Source organism: Daldinia childiae, assembly GCF_008694065.1.
Source record: "Daldinia childiae strain JS-1345 chromosome Unknown Scaffold4, whole genome shotgun sequence".
Taxonomy (NCBI): Eukaryota; Fungi; Ascomycota; class Sordariomycetes; order Xylariales; family Hypoxylaceae; genus Daldinia; species Daldinia childiae.
This window is the reverse complement of record NW_022984645.1, coordinates 1,538,036-1,556,994: the sequence shown is the minus strand read 5'-3', so window position 1 is coordinate 1,556,994 and position 18,959 is coordinate 1,538,036. Positions and strand designations below refer to the sequence as shown.

Sequence of the window (18,959 nt, the reverse complement as noted above, 5' to 3'; positions counted from 1 at the left end):
ATAGCTAGGGTGTTCGGAAAAGAAGGTCTAACTGGTAGTGTAGAGGTACGATGTAAATGATAAAGTAGCTTCCCACACGTAGAAATGTTTCTCATACTCAATGGAGCGGTGCTGACTCTTATACAGATATGTGGAACTCAAGTGCCGCAGATGACAAGTGCGCCGGTACGAGACCCCGGGAAGAGTTGATATGTAACAAGGCAGATTATCATCATCGTCTCTCTTTCGACATCACTAACAACAGCACAATTCGTGTTCGGTTCTCGATCCTTAGTGACTTGTTTCAATCATTCATACTTGCTTGATAGCTTGCTATTTAGCTAAAAGAAAATTGAGGGCTCAGATCCTCACTATTAGTATTACGCACTCGTTATGAAAACATCTCCGAAGTTTCGGCGTTTAGACCACAGCCCCGGGATTTTCGTACCAACAGTTACCCCAAGAACCTTAGGTACCTAAACAGCCAGATAACTACCTAAACAAAATGTCTATAACGCTCATTTAATAAACAGACTCCCTTTACGAAGTATCTCTAAAGATATTGTTATAACATATCAACTAGAAGGCTATTATTCATTCGTGTATATTATCCTTAACTTTCATGGTAATCGACCGCATTAATAGATGTCTTTCAAAAACCCTCAAGCTAACTAGCATCAAGATATAAAATATTCAAGGGCAAGAGCATTATTGCTGTAAAATAGAATCCGACAAGGCGATTCTACTTCGCTCTTATTTCTCGTCCCGTGTTAGGTCTTGGCCTCCTTAATTATTCGTCGGACCTATGATAATAGAAGTGAATATCACTCATTGTGTAATCTCCCCTTTAGCATTACCCCCATGCCCTAGCCTTTTGTTGCCCTTTAATCAATTAGTATATCCTACCTCTCGTCCCGTTTTTGCTGAGTTCGCGATAATCCTCTAATCAACCTCCTTATTCATCTTGGAGCCCCCTACGCTTCCCGAGCACAGTTTCGATATCCTCTCCTCGTGTGATAGCTTCTATTGCTTTCTCCGCAGCCGCAACACTCTCAAATGCTGGAATTTTTCCGTATTTTCCTAACGACTTGACCTTCCTAGCACTCTTGCTCTTGGTCCTGAAGCGGGGTACGAACCATCGTTTCTCATTCTCCCGTATAATTGCATCAGCCAATCGGCGCATAACCTGCCAGCCTTTTAGAACTGTATCAGTTATTGCCTTGCGTTCGGCCTCTGTTAGGTCACTAAGTTCCCGTTGTGCTTGAATGATTCGTGCGCGACGGAGGTATTTCAGGGGCTGCTTTCCGCGGTCGGCCTGCTTTGAAATACCTTTGAGTGTATAGCCTATTGGACCGACCAATGCTGCTATATCTTTTAATATAAATCCGGTAAGTCCCATGCCAACACCCGCGAGTGCGCCCTTGACTCCATCCTCCTTAGCTCCGCGAACCGGCAATCGTACAAGTCCGGTGAATCCGTCGTAGATGCCATATATGAATTCATATCCTGCGGCCTTGAGCCCAGATCGTATTCCCGTGATCCGGATTGGGCGTCGAACGGTCTCGTCGCCATATAGACGAGGAGCATTATGGAAACCTTGGGCCAGCGCGAGTGAAAGATCAACAGGTGCATGCGCTATGGCTCGGCCAGTTTTACCAATTCCTTCTTCTATCTCGTTCATGTACTCCTCTTGGCAGGGCTCAAGAGGAGCTGTCCCAGGCGTAGTTGCACGCGTCGAAGCATGTTCAAGGCGACCGCTTCCGTTCGTATCAGCCCCAGTACCACTACCTCCTTGTATTGGAAACGGGAATTCGGTTGAGCGTTTAGTTAGGGCATCTTGTTTTTGCTGTCGCTTCCTCTCCTTCTTTCTTCTCCGTTCAGCTCTCTTGTGTGAAGTTTTCGCCAGTCTGTATGGAACACTACCAATTCCACTAAATACGTCGCCAACTGTTCCAGCTATCGAGCCAACAACTCCTGTAACAGGCTCGCCAGGTCCTTCAAAGTCATTCCATTCCTTATGTCGAAGAAGGCGTAGTCTCCGCCAATTTATTAACCCCCGACTGACTGCGACGTAGGCTACTAAAGCGCTGAGCTTGATGCTAGTTTTCTTAATACGCCAGACCGCCACGCGATCGTCGAGAATTGAACATCGCATTGAATTTTCTCCGGATAGAGTTAAATTTCGATGAAATGTCTTCACCGCGTTTTGGGCACCGTCACCTTCAAGTTCGATGTCCTTGGATATTTTTTGCGCTGCTTCCAGTGCTGCATCCGTTAGGCAGAATTTAATGCCTTCTGCTAACTCCTCGGAATTCAATTTCTTATACGGAACTGGTACCGGTCCAGCCCCTACATTACTAACCATTGAACCCCAAAAGTGTTGATCGCCAAAGAAGGGTACAATCATGGTCGGCTTGCCGCATTTGAGTGCGATAGCAGTAGTTCCGGCACCGCCGTGGATGACACAGGCTCGAACCTTTGGAAAAAGCCAATCGTGTGGAGTATTTTCTAGCATGTAGATATTATCAGGAACATCTACCCGGCCAAGACCACCCCAGCCTTTCGATACTAAGGCTCGAACACCAGCTTGTTTCACAGCTTCGAATATCATTTCTGTGAAGCGCTCGGCATCGTCAACTACGATCGACCCGAAGCCGATGTAGACTGGCATCTCGCCTTCCTTGAGAAATTTAACAAGATCCTTTGGTGGATCAAAAGAAGAGGCAAGATCGAGGAAGGCAAAACCAGACACGTCTATCTCCTCGCCCCAATCGTCTGGCTTAGGTACTAATCCCGGACTCCATAAATATGTGAAAGGGACATGAAGGCGGTAGGTCGCCCCAGGAGCCCAGAGGGTAGATACCGGATCTAACCCTAAGGTATTAACTCTGAAATCATTAACGAGGTCTCCGAGTCCTTGCCAGACCATCATTTCGACCAAGGGGTAAGATATGAAATTAGTATATCCAGGGTCCACATTAGATTTTTTTATAGTTGCTAAGGGGTGAGGAAAAGCTTGTGTAGGTGTATAAGGGAAAGTAAACATGAGATGCAGAGGGATTCCTAGAGCTTCAGCACAATGAATGTGTGCGAAACTTGGTGGATTTGCAATGATGGCATCTGCGATAAATGGGTCATTTTCGCCCATCATCTTTATATTGTGGGCGCCTCTTTCGTTATCAGTTGCATTAATGCAGGCTCTCCAAAATCCACCAAACATCTCGGCCATAGCAGCACGTCTTTTTCCAATATCTCCAGCTTTCACTGTCTCGAGCGTCGGGATCATCCCGGGATTCTTAACCATAAAGGCCATCAACTCTGAGGGGTCACCTCCAACGGAGAAGAATTCCAAACCCGAATCTTTCTCGACAAAGTCGCGAAAGGCAGGGTGAGTAGCGATACGTACGCGATGACCGTATTCTTCTTTGAGCACCTTTCCTATCTTCAAGAACGGCTGAGCATCACCCCTGGAACCGATGACCATGATTACTATATTCAGCTTTGGCCGTTTCCATTTCTCCGATGCTGCCGTGGTGGCTGAAGATAACCGTGAGGATGCTAGCGGATGGCTAGATTTCCCTTCATCGGCCTTCCTGATCGTGACCTTTTTAACGGCAGTACCAAGCGCCTTCGCGAGATATCCGGTATTGCTTGTGTCATTGACTGTGATGTTTAATCGACCATCTCTCTTGGACACCTTGCCATTGGTTCGATATAATTCATTCGCGACTCGAAAGCGCCGATATCTGTCATGGGATGTTCTCCGCTTCGGCTGTCCTGAGGACTGACCTGTACGCGTTCCCGTCGCCTTTCCTCCATCTTCCGCTTCCGACGATGACGAGTCCGATGTATCTTCGTCTTTGTTTTCGTTATAAGATTGTTGTAGCGCCATGTCAAGCATAGAAACATTCGTTCCCGCTCGCTTCATGAGAGGGAAAGCTGAGAACGGTGAAGTCCGATATTGGTTTTGTTGGGGGCTAGATGACGACTGTGCTAACTTGAGAGATTGCTTGTTCACAGGCTCAGACCTAGATTTTCTGGGGCCCTCCGTCGGACTGGGACTTTTGAAGTGATCTGGTACGCCATCCGATACGGCTCTCTCGCGCGAAATAGGCATTTCGATCTCCGGTGGAATGTAGCTAGGATATACAAGGTTCCCTTGCGAATCTTGGACGATAGCCCGGTGGTGTCCGTCTCGCGGAACATCGCGTACTCGGAGCTGGTCTTGCTCAGACGCTTCAGCATTTATTGGCGCCGCTGAAGGCTTGTCCAATTCGATTGGGGTCATAGCCGCATTAGTTGCCTCGAAGCTGAAGTCCACACCTCGTGAGCTATTGTTGGGTACAATGCTACGAATACAACTGGAACCTAAAACTTAGTCTCATTCGGTTATATTCTAACACGTATTATTTATCACGAATTCGCTTTTGGTTTGGTGGAAATCTAGCCGGTATGTTGAGGAGAATTCTACTCTTGGGTAGTCATATATATAGAAAATATGGGTAGTATGTTACAATTAACGGTGACGTTGATGGCGACTCATCGTTAGCTTCAGCCAAGGTTAAGGTTATTCAAGGCCGTGAACTACAGCTTGCAGATGCAGGTATAGAGTTAAATGTTGAGGTATTGTCCCTCGTAAGATTATTACAATAATTAGGCCCATGTTTCATAATTAGTAGGGAGCGGATAGAAATAGGTTGATATAACTTAGTAGAGTAGATAAGGAGGTAGATAGGGTAGCATGAAAGTTACGGCCGGGAAGAGAATGTTTTGATGAGCTAGAATCTTGATGCTGATATAAGTGGATAATAAATTGATGTTGTGACATCACCAAAGCAAACGATACCAATGTACATATGTACCTAACATATGTCTTAGCATGAACGCCACATGTCAGGGCAAACTCCACCTATTATCCACAGCCGGATCCCAGTAGATCAGATCAATATAAGCTATACCAATTTCGGCATAGCGTCCAGCTCGGGCAAAATTCCCCAGAGAGGGAATTCAATCATGTCCACTCGCCATGTCCAGCCACATGTAGGTCCAGGTACACTACATAGCAGCCACCTCGGGTGTAACCTAGAACTATGTTGGAATAGACTCTAAATCGTCAAGAATATAAATATTGCTTTACAACTTTACAAATACAGTTTTGAATCTCAGGCATCATATTAATTTTACATTCGTAATGGTAATAGAAACACAATTATCAAGTTATATCTCACGGTACGGCCCGCCGCTAATTTTTGAATACTCTCATAACAATTGTGAAATGCATTGGATTAAGCAAATGCATCGGAGACTAAGCCTCAGTTCGGAATCGCGTTTACACCAATACTGACGGCGCATTTCTTTTCAACCCATATCCAATTAATAAGAGAGCTTAAGTTCGATTTCCATTGTCGTTATTGGCTTTTTCCCCTGTTCCTTTTCTATTCCCCTTTCACTATAGGGCTGCAGTTAAAGGTAGCAACATACTATACGAAGAGTTCCTATGGGCTGAGCTGAATCCTTAGCCCCCGATGGAACCTCGAGCGTAGTATTGAGTGGTCTCTATCTAGCAGTAGCGCCCCGTGATGGTTCTAGACTGCATGGGTAGATTATACCTGATTGTTGATTCGATTGAATTCCCAATGGGCAGAAGACGGTTATTTTTAGTTTTTCTGCCCACCTTCTTCAGTCGCACTCGTTGATTTGCTGCGTTTTTACTTCTCAGTTTCGGGTTCTGGTGGTATACATATCATTCATACGTCGCGCGCAGCTCGGCGTTTCCCCCTTTATAAACCCAGTACGACCACACATGGCAAACAATACCGCCTCCGGACCCGACTTAAATCTGGTCTGTCCGCATTATTCCGACGGGAGGGGCACGCCTGTGTGTTGGGACTGTGCTGAAGGAGGCCATCTTGGTCAGGGTGGAGAGAACTCGATGACTCCAGAGAGAACTAAGAAGAGATTCGTACTCATGGGTGGTGAAAATAAGATTCTTGACCACGATCCCTTCGCACCAGAAGTACATCCTCCCGTAGAAGGGATTGAAGTTGGCTCACCCGACCCACGAAACATCCCTCCGGGAAAAGAGGTCTTCTATGAGCCGCAGGTTATAAATACTCCGGATAATTATATCAAAGATGAACCCAACGAGTGGAATACCGAATCAAATCAGAATATCGCTACCGCCTCTAAACCGCCTACCATACTTGGACTTCGAAAAAGAGTGTTCTGGTTACTCTTGATATGTATGTTCGTAGTTGCGTTCGTCGGAGCGGCTGTCGGCGCAGCGGTTGGAGTAACCCAAAGGAACCAATCCATCAAAGCTTCGTAAGTAAATATATCCTAATATTTTCATCTTTGATGTAGTATAATTGCTAATCAAAACTTCGCTTTGATAGGTCGGCAGCACCGTCGCCAGTGGTAGGTGAAAATCAAGTAAGTTAAGATCTTATGGTATCCTTCTGTGCTATAGTAGATTTATTAGTTATAACAAAGACTTTCCGATTACAACTGCTGCTGCTGTGCGCTACTAACTCAGCCAAGTCTACAGGCTCTCCAAATCCCACAACGACCTCACCCTCCAGTACAAGTGCCTCACCTACAGCTACTCCAAGCTCAGTACGCAGCTGTCTAGGCACCGACGGAAGTACGTATACAGACTCAGGCACTGGAACGAAGTTCAGGATTGAGTGCGACGTAGCACACCAAGGGCGCGATATCGAGAACCTTAAGGCCGAATCGATGAAGGAATGTGTTTCACTGTGTGCTAAAAACACGCGTTGCACAGGCGCTGTCTATTACGACGTTGGACCGCAGGGGACGGATCTTAATTACTGTTGGCTCAAAAGCTCATTGGACGATAGCGATATAAGAACGACGACGGATGCGCAGTCGGTGGTTCGGTTATAATGGGAATAATATTAGGTCTTTCGTGTAGGACAATACCCCATATCTCGGCTCCCCGATACTGCTTCATAATGTTGGTTGGTACCTAATTAAGCCGCATCTTTGATTATGTAGATATCTTCACATATCTTACGCATAGCGTTATATCATTAATCCAAACTCACACATGAAGAGTAACTTTTTGACCTGCTGCAATTCCTAACAAGCTTGAGTCAAAGTGTAGAGAATTATACGTTTATTACACTGTGGAAAGGATCAATTACAGATCTAATTATTAGACCTATAACACAACGTATATTCCTACTGGTATAACAAAATCTGAGCAAAGGTAAATAGGTAGGTACGCTTACTAATTTAAATGATTTGAATATAATTCAAACTTATAAATCCCTTCCTCTTCATACTCGTCTTCGAATAAGCCGACGACGTTCTAATCCTGAATTTGATGAAATATATTGCATAATGTCGTTATTGGGTCTCTCTCTATTCCTCAAATGACCTTAAGTACACTACTGGGAACAGATAGGTAACTAATTCCGCACTATTTTATTGGGAGGGTTGTTCACGGTCCGGGTCTGTTTGGTAACGGCCTAGGCCCAACGATTTGCCTCCTTCCAGCTCCGATACCCGCAGATCCATTGTTTTGGCTGTCACCGCCAGTATATCCACTCCATTGACTAACGTCCCACCGGCCACCAACTCCGCCGCCAATACCATCTACACCATCACCTGCTCTGACTGCCTTAGCTGTCTCCTGCTGAGACTCTTCCCATTCGCGCTGTCTTTGCCTTTCCATCTCCATCTCGCGCTCTAGTAATGATTTGCCGGCCCAACCGCCTGCCTTCGTCTTAACTTGTGATTCGGCTCGTCGTCTGTCCTCTGCATCACGTTCCGCTGTGGCGTCGAGCTCACGAGAGTAAGTTTGCTGTGGAGGAGCCGGAGCGGGCGCCGGGTTGGAAACGAGGAAGCGATCCGTACGATTACCGTTGGAATTCGGGGATGGGACGGGGAGGGGCCGTGCCGAAAAGTTTGGGCCCGAGCCACCTGTTGCCTGGTTCTTAAGCCGGTCCGGAATGGGAAGGGGCCTACCCTCTCCAGTTCTTTGAGGTTTTACGGGAACAGGTGGTTTCTCTCCTGTGCGATTGGTCTTTATTGGTGCAGCCAATCCAGGTACGGGGAGTGGACGCGGCGGAGGCGGAGGAGCAATGTCTTGCTGTAGTTCTTGTTGTTGCTCTCGTTCTCGCTGCTCTTGCTGACGTCGATTCCATTGTGTACTGAGGAACTCGCGCTCGTCTTTTGGTCGCCACGAATCTTGGCGACTGGGTGGCCTGGATTCTGCCTTTTTTGGCCGGCTACGAGATCGCGCTCGGTTTTGTGACCGCTTCTGTCGCTCTTCCTCATATTCCATCTCTCGTTTCCTTGCCAACTCTAATTCTTGCTCTAACTGTTTGATACGATCGCTATATCCGCCTCCGCCACTCTTTTGCGGAGTGATATCGTGTTCGGCCTGGTATTGGCTAAGAAATTGTCCTTGTAATCGACTATCGTTTTGACCTTTCGCACGACGGCGCTCTTCGGCTAATTTTGCTTCGGCTTCTTCTTCTTCCCTCCTTCTTTTCTCCTCTGTTAGTTTCCATTGACGCTCTTCCTCCTCCCACCGATGTTTCTCTTCTTCCGCCTTGCGCTTTTCTTCGATGCGCAATCGTCTTGTCTCTTCCTCCCATCTATGTTCCTCTACTAACCGTGCCCGTTCCTCTTCAGCTTCTAGCTCAGCCTTACGGATACGTTCCTCGTCATCTGCTTGCAACCTCTGTCGTTCGGTCTCGGCTTCCTGCTCTTTGCGCTTGCGCTCCTTATCGGCCAAGTTGGGGACAAGAGGACTGGCGCTGGTAATCTGCCGCCGCCCTCCGAAGGATATACCCAGGTTACCCTGACTTGCGCCGCCCATATAGCCGTACTGCGCAATGTTCCATGCGGGGCTTGTAACTCCTTCGAGGTCTCTCTTGCTCCAACTAGATACGGACGGCGATCCTATACGTTCGCTCGATGGTGGTGGACTCTTGGTAGGACTCCAGCGTCCCGAGCCCGAGTCTCCAGTTTTCGTAGGGGTTATACCGGACCGTGAACCGTACGTGGATGAGTTGTTGCTGACATTAGACAGTTTTCTATTACGTGGGGTCGTTGGACCTGTGCTCTGCGGGCTCATGGTGGTGGATATTTTCGCCTTCGATCCAATAGGGGAGGGAAATGCAGAGGGGTTAAGGGAATGCGCGGCTCGAGAGAATGCGCCGAGGCACTGGAGAACTTGAGCAGGATCTTTCCGCTCGAATAAATCTACTGTAAGAAACACGTCGTGATCTTGTAAATTCAGGGGCGGCGATTGACAGGCGCGAAGGAAATGAGAGATGTTCTCCATTTGGATGAATGGCATAGCGGATTGCTTAAATTTGACGCCGGGTGGACCGACAGCCAGATTAATGAGTCTACAAGAAAGAAGAATGATTAGTTAAACTACAAGATATAGTAGTTAATATGCATGTAGGTATATTTGAACATACTTGCATAGAGCAACGCCATCCTTAAGTCCGTCGAGAAGATCGTTGGATGGAAGTCTGCTACCCAATACACCCTCAATCCACGACTGTGCCTCATTTGCAGCAGCTGGAGTATATTTTTCGAGGCGCAACTTTCTCAAGTCCTTGTCCAATGATGTTACTGATGCCATACTAAATCGGAATTCTATTCGCGTGGTTCTGACGGACAATGGTTGCTGTGTGATAACTTGTGGGTATTGATGATCAATGTAATTAGATTAGTACCTAGGTAGGTAGTTATATATGGGAGTTAACTATAAGCGCAATAAAGCGGCTCCTATGTATTGAAGGTAGTATGAAGGTAGTAATAGTGATTTGCAGTTCGGAGAATTGCTGGTTAGAATGGAGGATACGTGGGATGAGATGAGACGACGTCACTGGCGACAATAATTGGTATGCGAATAGACGAAGGGAGGGAGAGCGAGAGTAAAGAAATGACTAGAGATGGCGATTAGAACGCTATGCGAGAATTATGAGAATTGACGACGCGTTAGTATTTTCTATAAATACCAAATACCAAATTAGCGAGCATGCGTCTATTAAAAAGATAAGAAGTTGAAGATGGCGGTTGCGCCGTCTTAATGAAGAATACAAATACAAGTATTGAAGACAACAGGGCTCCACGCCCCCACTAAATGCCATTGCACAATTAGGAAATAGGCTGCGCGACAGGGATGACGTTTCCCATCGGCATTATGGAATTGATTCGGTCTGACTTACAGATGGGGCTTACGTGCGGAGACTATTTACATTGAAAATATATGTCCGTGGCGGTGCGTATATTTTTCTTATCTTATCGCATCTTCAATAATTCTGACGTCGACTTTCGACTTGGACTTTTATTGAGATTGAGTCGATGGCTTGATAGTTATAAAGCTAAGAATAACTTTGTCATAATACCAACCTTCAAAATATACCAATTTTACCAAATTTTACTCGACTATGTACCGTATAAATATAATCATATTCCAATGTCGACCTTAAAGCAAATAGGTCCTATACGAAAGGCCTGGTATCAGTGGAAGGCTCTCCGTTTACCGTGGAGAAAGCGCTTTCTCGTCGGTGAGTTATAATATCTTATTTTACTTACCCCTTTCATATAATACATACTATTACTCTCTTAACTCGAATGATTAACTCACATTCTATTTTATTTTCCCCTTAAATTATAGGCCTCGACCTTCAAGGCAATACATATTGGGAATTCCGGCTAGTCCGCGGCGATCCCTCCGCCCCGGACTCCCGGTTCCGGCGCATCGTCAATTATCCGCGGTCTACGCACTATAGCGAAGTTAAAGTGCCACCCTCGTGGCATCAATGGCTTCGGTATCAGCGCCAGCAGCCCCCAACTCTTGACGAGCAGGCCGGTGACGTCGTTCGCCAAGAGCGCATTAAAGTCCTTGCCGCCGAGGCCGATGCGCGCTGGGAAGCTAAGCCCAGCCTCGTTGGCGTACCGGGTCGCGAGAGAGGACAGCCGGTGCCCCCGCTCAACGCGGGTCAAACACAACCTCAGGAACACGCGGCTCGTGAATCACCGACTCGGAATGAACTCGACGAAGTAACACAACAAAAGGATGACCCCTGGAAACGCGCACGGAGCAGTGGCCCTGGCGAAACTTGGCAACCAGAAGCATGGAGTCCGACACCAGCGAAGAAACGGTGAGAATGAGTTTATAGAAAGCAGCGGATGGTATAGCTTTATATTATTGCGTGAGCAATGGTATGTACCTATGTATATCATAATATCATGTAAATAGTATAACGAGACAGCTCATGAATTCTATGTTGCATTAATAGACACCAATGCCAACACTTGAGCCGCCTAGGCTCACATAAAATAAAGATATTAACTCCTTCCCACCAAAGATATACATATTTCTTTAATCACCTTATAAACTCCATAACTAAACATTACTTCCGCTTTCCGCGCTTGGGACGTACGCACTGGGGACACATCCATTTTCCTCTTGGCTTTGACTTGAGACCGACGCATTCCCAGTGAAACCATCCATATGGGCAGTTTTGGTTGTCGCAGGCAATCATATCACCGGACTCCTTGTCCTGGCACAAACAATATAGCTTTTCTTCAGCTTCGTTTTCATACTTCTCCATGTTATCGGCAGCTGTCATAAAAGTAGCATCAATATCATCTGTATGTTTAATCAGTAATTGTTGATAAGGGGATATAAAAATTACTCTTTGAAAATGATATGCATACCTTCGTCATCATCCTCATCCATCGCCTCCGGTTCCATTGCGCCATAACCATTACTTTCGGTTTCAATAAGGTCGAGCAGTACGCGTAACCTGTCCCCTGACATTTCTAACACAAGGCGAGCTTCCACATCCGGGTCTTCGGTATTCATTCGTCCCCGGGCTGACGTTTTCTTCCTTTTGACCTTTGCCCCTCTCGCAGCGATTCCTTTCTCAGTTGCTGCTCTAAGGCCTTGGCTTACTGTTCCACCTCCTTCGCACCACAAGATCTGAAACAAATTTTCAACTAGTATTGATACCTTCGCGTTGTCTTCGACTGCAATGGTGTTCGCAGGATAAGGAAGAAAACAACGTTCCAAGATTTCAGTAGTTATGCTATCTGAATCCTGCCAGGTACGGTCGATTTTGGCTGGCGAAAGAGCTGTCGCGGGCATTAAGAGTAATAGAATACCTTGTAATGTAGATATTTGCGATTCTAGCTTTAGGGCCGACGTCCGATTGTTTACAAAGGCAGTAAAGATGGGTAGGGGAAGGGACTTCACCGTCGTTTCAAACCTCTGGTAAAGGTCAGAGAGGTCTAACGGAGGCCGTGGGAGGTAGTGACAGAGATATGATAACTGTTCTACTTATTAGCTCGCTACATGGTTTTGCGAATGGAAATTATCTTACCAAGGAGAAGAGACGTTGTCGTAGAGGAATCGACTCTACATAGGCGGGCTCTAACGCTTGGAAATCCGGGTCTCCCATATCACCCGAATTCACCCTTCGTTTCTGTGGTGTCGGCGGTTCAGATGTTTGAGAAGAGTATACCGATTCATCATCCAGCCAGCCTCCAAAATTACCCTTGTCAATATTGACAGTTTCACGCTTCCTTTTCTTTGCGGTGCTTTTAGTATTTTCCTTGTGCTCCTTTTGCCAGATCTCCTGGAAGCGAGAACTCGCAGCGACACCGCCATCAGCAAATATAGCTTCCATGATCCATTTTAACCCTCCTGCGGAGCGTCCAGAGCGTTGGGCAACATAACTGGCTAGAATTGAATCCCGAAGCATAGGGCAGTCTGATTGGCCATTTTGGACGTCTAGATTATGGCGTTCAATGAGATCTTGTTCTAATAAGTCTATCATGAACTTGAGCCAATGTCTCCAGTGTCGCCAGCGGTTTGGGTAGAGAACACTGCAATTGAATGCCCAGCCGACCACGTGAAAAAAATCCTGTCCCCGTCGCCAAAGACCATCTTGATAGTGTCTACGTCGCATCTGCGTATAGGTGCCCTCGCCACCATCGTCGTCACCGCCATAACTCTGATCATCGCCCGAATAAGACTCCGGTGTGCCATTTCGAGAGGCGCTCGCGAAGCGGAAAGCCTCCTTAAATCGGCCGTTGATAGGTCCTACGCGAGAAAGGAGACTTCGTAGGTAGACAAGGGACTCAGCAGATACCTCGGACCAGCCCTCTTCCCTCGGTCTAGTGGTAAATTTCGGGTGTACGACAGCTGTGCTAAGAAGCGATAATTGGTTCGGTGGAGGACAGTAATAAGGATCATTTGGACCTTTACGACTGGATGATAATAGGCTATTTAAAAGGTTGAGAGTAATTAGGTCTAGAAAACAACAGTCTATGATCAGTGAAACCCATCTACAAGAAATTCTCAAAAGAAAATAGGCATACACAAATTCTCCTCCAAGTAAATTTGACAGTGTTGCTTAAGTTCCGGGGGAAGCTGGCTGGCCTTGTTATACGATTTGTCGGCTGCATCTCTACCGTTGACGATAGGGCTGCCAATATCTGATGTTGTAGTATGCAATAGTTTCCGTGGAGACTCTGTCGCTGTCGCATATGAATCAGGTGAAGAAAGAGGTGTAGAATCCAACTGTAACCTTGTCGACGTCATCGTGGTTGAATTCGGAATCGAGTCTAGAGCTTGACGCGTGAAGACATCAAAAACGCGACGAAATATCCCCGCGGTTTTAAATGGAAATACCGCCACTAAATTAGATCAGTGGGTCAATTATCTTTCTGTGGGTGCCACTAAACAGATCTAATGTTACACGGCAGTACGAGTTACAATGTACCTACCGGGATAAGGGCAGATTTATGTACCTAATCCTTCCAAAAACCTTAGGGAATTCAAGTTCAAGGTGATTTACTAATCATTTCTCATGCAATTTCGCATAATTTCCATTCTATCAAGGACTTACGTCATTAACCAAACTCCTGGGGAAAGTTATCAGCACGTCAATCGGAAATGCAATGATCTTCAAAAGTCATTACTCAACGTCAAAGAACACGTCTTCCTAACGAAGTTAACTTCTTTAAACTAGTGGCCTGTGGCAGATATTTACCGCACTCCTATCATCTAGTTATCTACTCTTACATATTCGCCTTGAGTACCTTGAAGGCGTCATCTCGGCTTCCAGCGTATCGCGCCTCGGCTGTCTTCCAATTGATCACCTTCCAGATGTTCTCGACGTAAGCCGCCTTCCCGTTGAGATACTGAAGATAATAGGCATGTTCCCACATATCAACGCCCAGGAGGGGAGTATCGCCCACAACAACTGCCTCCTGGTTTGCGAGAGTTACAATGCGGAGCTGGCCGGTGACAGCTTCCTTGACGAGCCACTACGTTATCAAATAGAGTTAGCTATGGTAAATTCGGGACATTATCGAATAGACTAAGTAGTGATACGTTTGAATCAACCCAAAATATTGGTTGAAAATATGAATGTCGAGGACAATGAAGAACAGAGATAATATCTACAATGTACTTACACCCCAGCCACTCCCCTGGATACCCAGTAGGGCGGTTCCGAAAACCTCTTTGAACTTGTCGAAGCTACCCCAGGTGTCCTTGATAGCGCTAGAGAGCTTCGGGGCAGCATCAAGCTTCGAGTCCGGAGAGGAGGAGGGTGCTAGACCTTCCCAGAACAACGAATGGTTGATGTGACCGCCACCGTTGAAACGGATGGCTGACAGCTGGGCCGCAGCATCCTGCAATTTACCTTCAGACTGAGCTTTGGCTGATATCTCAACGGCCTTGTTGAGGTTCGTGATATAGGTCTGGTGGTGCTTGGTGTGATGCAGTTCCATGATCTGCTTGGAGATGCTGGGCTCCAAAGCCTAGTACGCCATGTTATCAGTAGGGGAATAATGTTTCCGTAGAGAGATAGTCGGACTACAAGCAGGATGAGACTTACATCATACGCATACGGGAGCGGGGGAAGAGAGTACGTCTTTGCGGCCATTTTGAGACGTGCGCTGATAGATATCTACTAGGGGAGTCCTGGTTGCAGAGAATATTGTAAAGAGTACGAAGAATGGTTTGGTGGTAAGTAGGTAAGAGTAAAAAGGGTAGGTAAGGTAGGGCAAAGCTACGTGCTGTAAGATGAAAAGCTCTTTGGCGATGATAATGATGACAAACACAAAATAACAGGTGCCGGATGACCATCAAGGTCCTCTTTCCTTCCCCGCGTTCTTGCGTCTTCTTGACCTCAGATTCGAATAGGTACCTAAGGTACATTATGTTCCAGTTATTCTGGTATAGCAGGTACGCCGTCTATCAAGGGTAAGAGCGGCTAACAATGATTGGCCACTCACTAAACTTTGTGATTGTGCGACGGTTTCCCGGAAGCGGGTCACGAAACGGCCTCAAAGAGCGCAAACTTGCTCAACTTACGTGTGAAAGCCGTAACAATCAGAACTCTCTCACTTTTCTACCAATATATTTAATATGCTCTTATTTGCTTATATTGTTACATAATAGGGAATATTCCGTATCAAAGGTGAGACGAATGTAGATCGGAATAGTACATAGTCCCGCTATTAGTGTAGCCGCATCATGGAACCTTGAGGGACAACAGAACTGGTCCTTACTCCCGAATCCTTGGCACGATATCTTTACCTAATTTTCTATTCAATACTTTTGTCAAATACCTGTTAAATATTTAGATACTTTTATGTAGTATCTCGTTATTTTTTTAATCAACTTGTTTTACCACGCAGAAGTTATTTGCAGCATCGTTTATTCTTATTATCCTCATCTAAGTGAGTTGGAGAGGTCCTTAGGTACTCTAAACGAAAGTCTTCTCCGAAAAGAAATATCCAAATAATACCCAAACAATGTGTGGCAACCATTCTCGACAATCCCGCGGTGGCGCCCTCGCCGTACTCAGTCTTCCATTAAGAACCACTCGATTTATGCCTACAGTAATGACAGGTCGACTCACATTTCACGACTGTGGGAAGGGAAGTTCTGTTGCTACTCATGCCACCTTTGTACCAGATGAAAACAGTGGCAACAGTAGCTTCACCAATTTAGATTCATGTATCGTTGGTATTCAGTAAGTATCCATATCTGTAGAAAAATCTGGCCCGGAGCGAGTAACAGCACTAACAAGGCTTGTATAGCGAGACTGGAGATCTCACGAGATCTGCTATAATAAGTCCTTTTCTATACAAATTTAACTTGAAACGGACGCAATCGACGTTACAAGACGATCAGGAACATTCGATAGAAGTACCTCTTAGTCATCCTATGAAAATTGAGGTTGGAGGTGAGGGAATCATTGGTCGCAGAGTTACTCTGTGGTCGCAACATGGCATCGATCCTATCGCAGAAGGCATCATAGGATACAACTGAACAGTTACATAAGGAAAAAGAATTTCATTAATAAACAAGCGCCATGGGTTATACGAGTTAATGTTGGGAAATTGGGAGGTCTCATCCTTGTACGATATTCCGCGAGGATGATTGGCTTGCCTCATTTTTAAGTGCTAATATTCGACCTTAGCGAGGGGATTGCTGATATACGAAGTTATTACAATCTCTGGCAACTCCGAACTCTTTCCATTTTATCAGGGATATATTAGATTATATTATTTAAAGAAGGCGTTGTTGAACTAGTATCATCTATGTATTTGTCACCCAATTGCCAGGAGCCAAATAAGATCATGACCAGCCTTGGAAAGATGCACGATGAAATAAAAAATTCTAATCTCCTTAAACATTTTTATTCAATTTCATAAATTAATATGTTCCTTTTTAATAAGCATATAATAGTGCTGGCTAACGTCTTGTTGTTTCTAATATTTTCCTTAATTATAGGCATCAACACTACCATAGAATATAGGTACCCATACACAACAGCACGTGAAGAATTCAACGGGCTTAATATTACCGACGATATAGAAAGAAATCGCCGGCTATGAGAATCTTATTAGAACCATTAATCCGAAATGCTGCTTAGAATACCTAACAATGCCGCCGTTACTGATCTATGTTAGCTTTTTGAAATATTTCAACCTGCTAGAGTGGCGACTTACGACCCCCTGCCGTCACGACATAAGACGCAGTACCCCAGGCAGTCTGGATGGTTGCTAGGTCTGCCCAGTCCATCGAGTTCAGCCAAATCCCGATTGCGATGCTTAGCAGCACAGGTAACAGCACTACAGCTGAGATTCTCTTCGCTGACCAGTCCAGCACCAGTTCAAGCGAATACGAACCCTTGGGGACTTTATGTGAATCTTCATTCAATACCGTGTGGATCCACACCGCCCATTGCTTTGCCATATAGTCGGTGACATACCACTGCTTATAGGTAGCCAAAAGTAACCGTAAATCACCGGTACCGTAACTATCTAGGTCGACAGATTCGTGAGTCCCCCTTTGAGAATCACACTGCAAAGTATGTTAGACTAACGATATATCTTGAAATATAAAACGTACGTACTTTATACAATCTGAACTCCTTCACATGTCTGAGAGAGAAGAGGCTACTAGTTAAGCCGCGCAAGCGGAAAGCAGCCCAATGAAGACGCAAGAAGAGTTGTTCTGGCCTGTCAATAAATACAACCGTCTCTCGTGGATTAGCATAGCCGCGAGGGAAGACTCCTAGGACGATGTAGGTAGGCTGGACTTGAGTTTGGGATCTGATTTCCGACCATCGCGTGATGCCAAACCAACGAGTGCCGAAACCTAATCTCCGTTTCTTAAACTTGGACGGTGAGGACCCTACGGATTGGTTGGTATCCACTAGTGTGAGGATACCGCGTTCTTCCTGTGCCGGATCGCTCCGCTCAGGTGACGGGTCGGCGTTCAGAACATCTTCTCGATTACTTTGTTGTTGTCGCGGCCGCTCCTGCTCATTAGTCGCGCTTATAAACGAAGCAGGATAAGGAAAATCCGATCTGTCAAAGGTAAAGCTAGGTTGTATCGCCCCGACGGTATGAGCAACACCATGCATAAATGAATTTACCGAGCTGCGTGTAGTTGTGGTGGTGCCCAATTGGGACCGGATACACTGATTCTTCTGCTCGAGGGCGTACTCGTGTTCTATCCATCCAAAAGCATAATTGGTATACGTATGCCAAATTCTTTTGGGGATAGGTTCAGTCGGTGCTTGCCGCGTTATCGAAAGCTTGGAAGTTTCTTCACTCATAGATCGACGAGTAGGAGTACCTAGGTTACTTCGGGTTTCACTCTCGGCATCGACGTTCCTTGTGTCACTGTCGTGTGTTGCCATGTTAATTGAATGTCTCTTAGTCGAATATATACTATATGAGTGGGATAAATGATTTCTTTGAATAGGTAACTAACATTCTTTGTGAGTGGAGAGAAAACCTGGCTTATATACACATTCTTGCTGAGATGTTTCGTACTATGCCTAATAGCACTCCCCCTAATAACTCATTTCAGCCTCATTTATTCTAGGTCGGATAACTTCAAGGGTTCGAATATGATGGAACATGATTTTAAAAAGTTTTATAGATCTGCAACTATCGTGTGGGAGATAGTTTGCTTGATTGGACGCGAAGTTTGGGTCTGCTGCCCGAGCTATGCCCAGAGTGGCGGCAAAGATTCAGCCGCAGACAACTCAACTCGCAGAAGCCTCTCCAATTACTACGACAGCAAACCACTCAGAGCATGAAACGATGCATACTCTGCCAATCAAGTAGATACACATCCCTCTAGCATATATAAGAGCCTCCTATTGAAATCAGAGGGTTACATGTACCTAGATTATTTAGTACGATATCAGGACTTAGAAATGACACCCAGAGCTCACCGAGACGTGATTCAAGACCACCATTCGAAGAACACTAGAACCATATTTTATTCTAATGAGATATTTATATATTCTCAGCGAGTAGTCCTATAAAATTACACCAATATATTATTACTCGGAAGCCTTTTTATCACGGCCTAATCATTCATCCTTCCACCGTCGTACTATCATCAATGCCTTACTAAGTAATACCACCATGTTCATTTT

General features: G+C 45.6%; 5 protein-coding genes across 5 annotated transcripts; 1 reads left to right on the top strand and 4 right to left on the bottom strand.

Annotated features, from left to right (window-relative positions):
• Positions 1 to 934: 934 nt before the first annotated feature.
• Positions 935 to 4,267, bottom strand: GL218_04748 (Sterol 3-beta-glucosyltransferase UGT80A2; the record flags this gene model as incomplete). The annotated part of the gene is made up of 1 exon (XM_033581369.1): positions 935 to 4,267. One exon carries the CDS (start codon positions 4,265 to 4,267, stop codon positions 935 to 937), a length of 3,333 nt encoding a protein of 1,110 aa, XP_033435937.1.
• A 3,177-nt stretch (positions 4,268 to 7,444) lies between these two features.
• Positions 7,445 to 9,607, bottom strand: GL218_04747 (Transgelin; the record flags this gene model as incomplete). Its single annotated transcript, XM_033581368.1, has 2 exons — positions 7,445 to 9,365; positions 9,441 to 9,607. The coding sequence occupies 2 exons, from the start codon at positions 9,605 to 9,607 to the stop codon at positions 7,445 to 7,447; spliced, it is 2,088 nt and encodes a 695-aa protein (XP_033435932.1).
• Positions 9,608 to 10,447: 840 nt separating this feature from the next.
• GL218_04746 (uncharacterized protein) lies at positions 10,448 to 11,139 on the top strand (the record flags this gene model as incomplete). The annotated part of the gene is made up of 2 exons (XM_033581367.1): positions 10,448 to 10,538; positions 10,649 to 11,139. 2 exons carry the CDS (start codon positions 10,448 to 10,450, stop codon positions 11,137 to 11,139), a joined length of 582 nt encoding a protein of 193 aa, XP_033435933.1.
• Positions 11,140 to 11,387: 248 nt separating this feature from the next.
• On the bottom strand, positions 11,388 to 14,933 carry GL218_04745 (Superoxide dismutase [Mn], mitochondrial; the record flags this gene model as incomplete). The annotated part of the gene is made up of 7 exons (XM_033581366.1): positions 11,388 to 11,626; positions 11,695 to 12,307; positions 12,360 to 13,291; positions 13,360 to 13,568; positions 14,066 to 14,310; positions 14,461 to 14,808; positions 14,886 to 14,933. The coding sequence occupies 7 exons, from the start codon at positions 14,931 to 14,933 to the stop codon at positions 11,388 to 11,390; spliced, it is 2,634 nt and encodes an 877-aa protein (XP_033435934.1).
• Positions 14,934 to 16,993: 2,060 nt separating this feature from the next.
• Positions 16,994 to 18,209, bottom strand: GL218_04744 (uncharacterized protein; the record flags this gene model as incomplete). The annotated part of the gene is made up of 2 exons (XM_033581365.1): positions 16,994 to 17,365; positions 17,418 to 18,209. The coding sequence occupies 2 exons, from the start codon at positions 18,207 to 18,209 to the stop codon at positions 16,994 to 16,996; spliced, it is 1,164 nt and encodes a 387-aa protein (XP_033435935.1).
• Between the last annotated feature and the right edge of the window lie 750 nt (positions 18,210 to 18,959).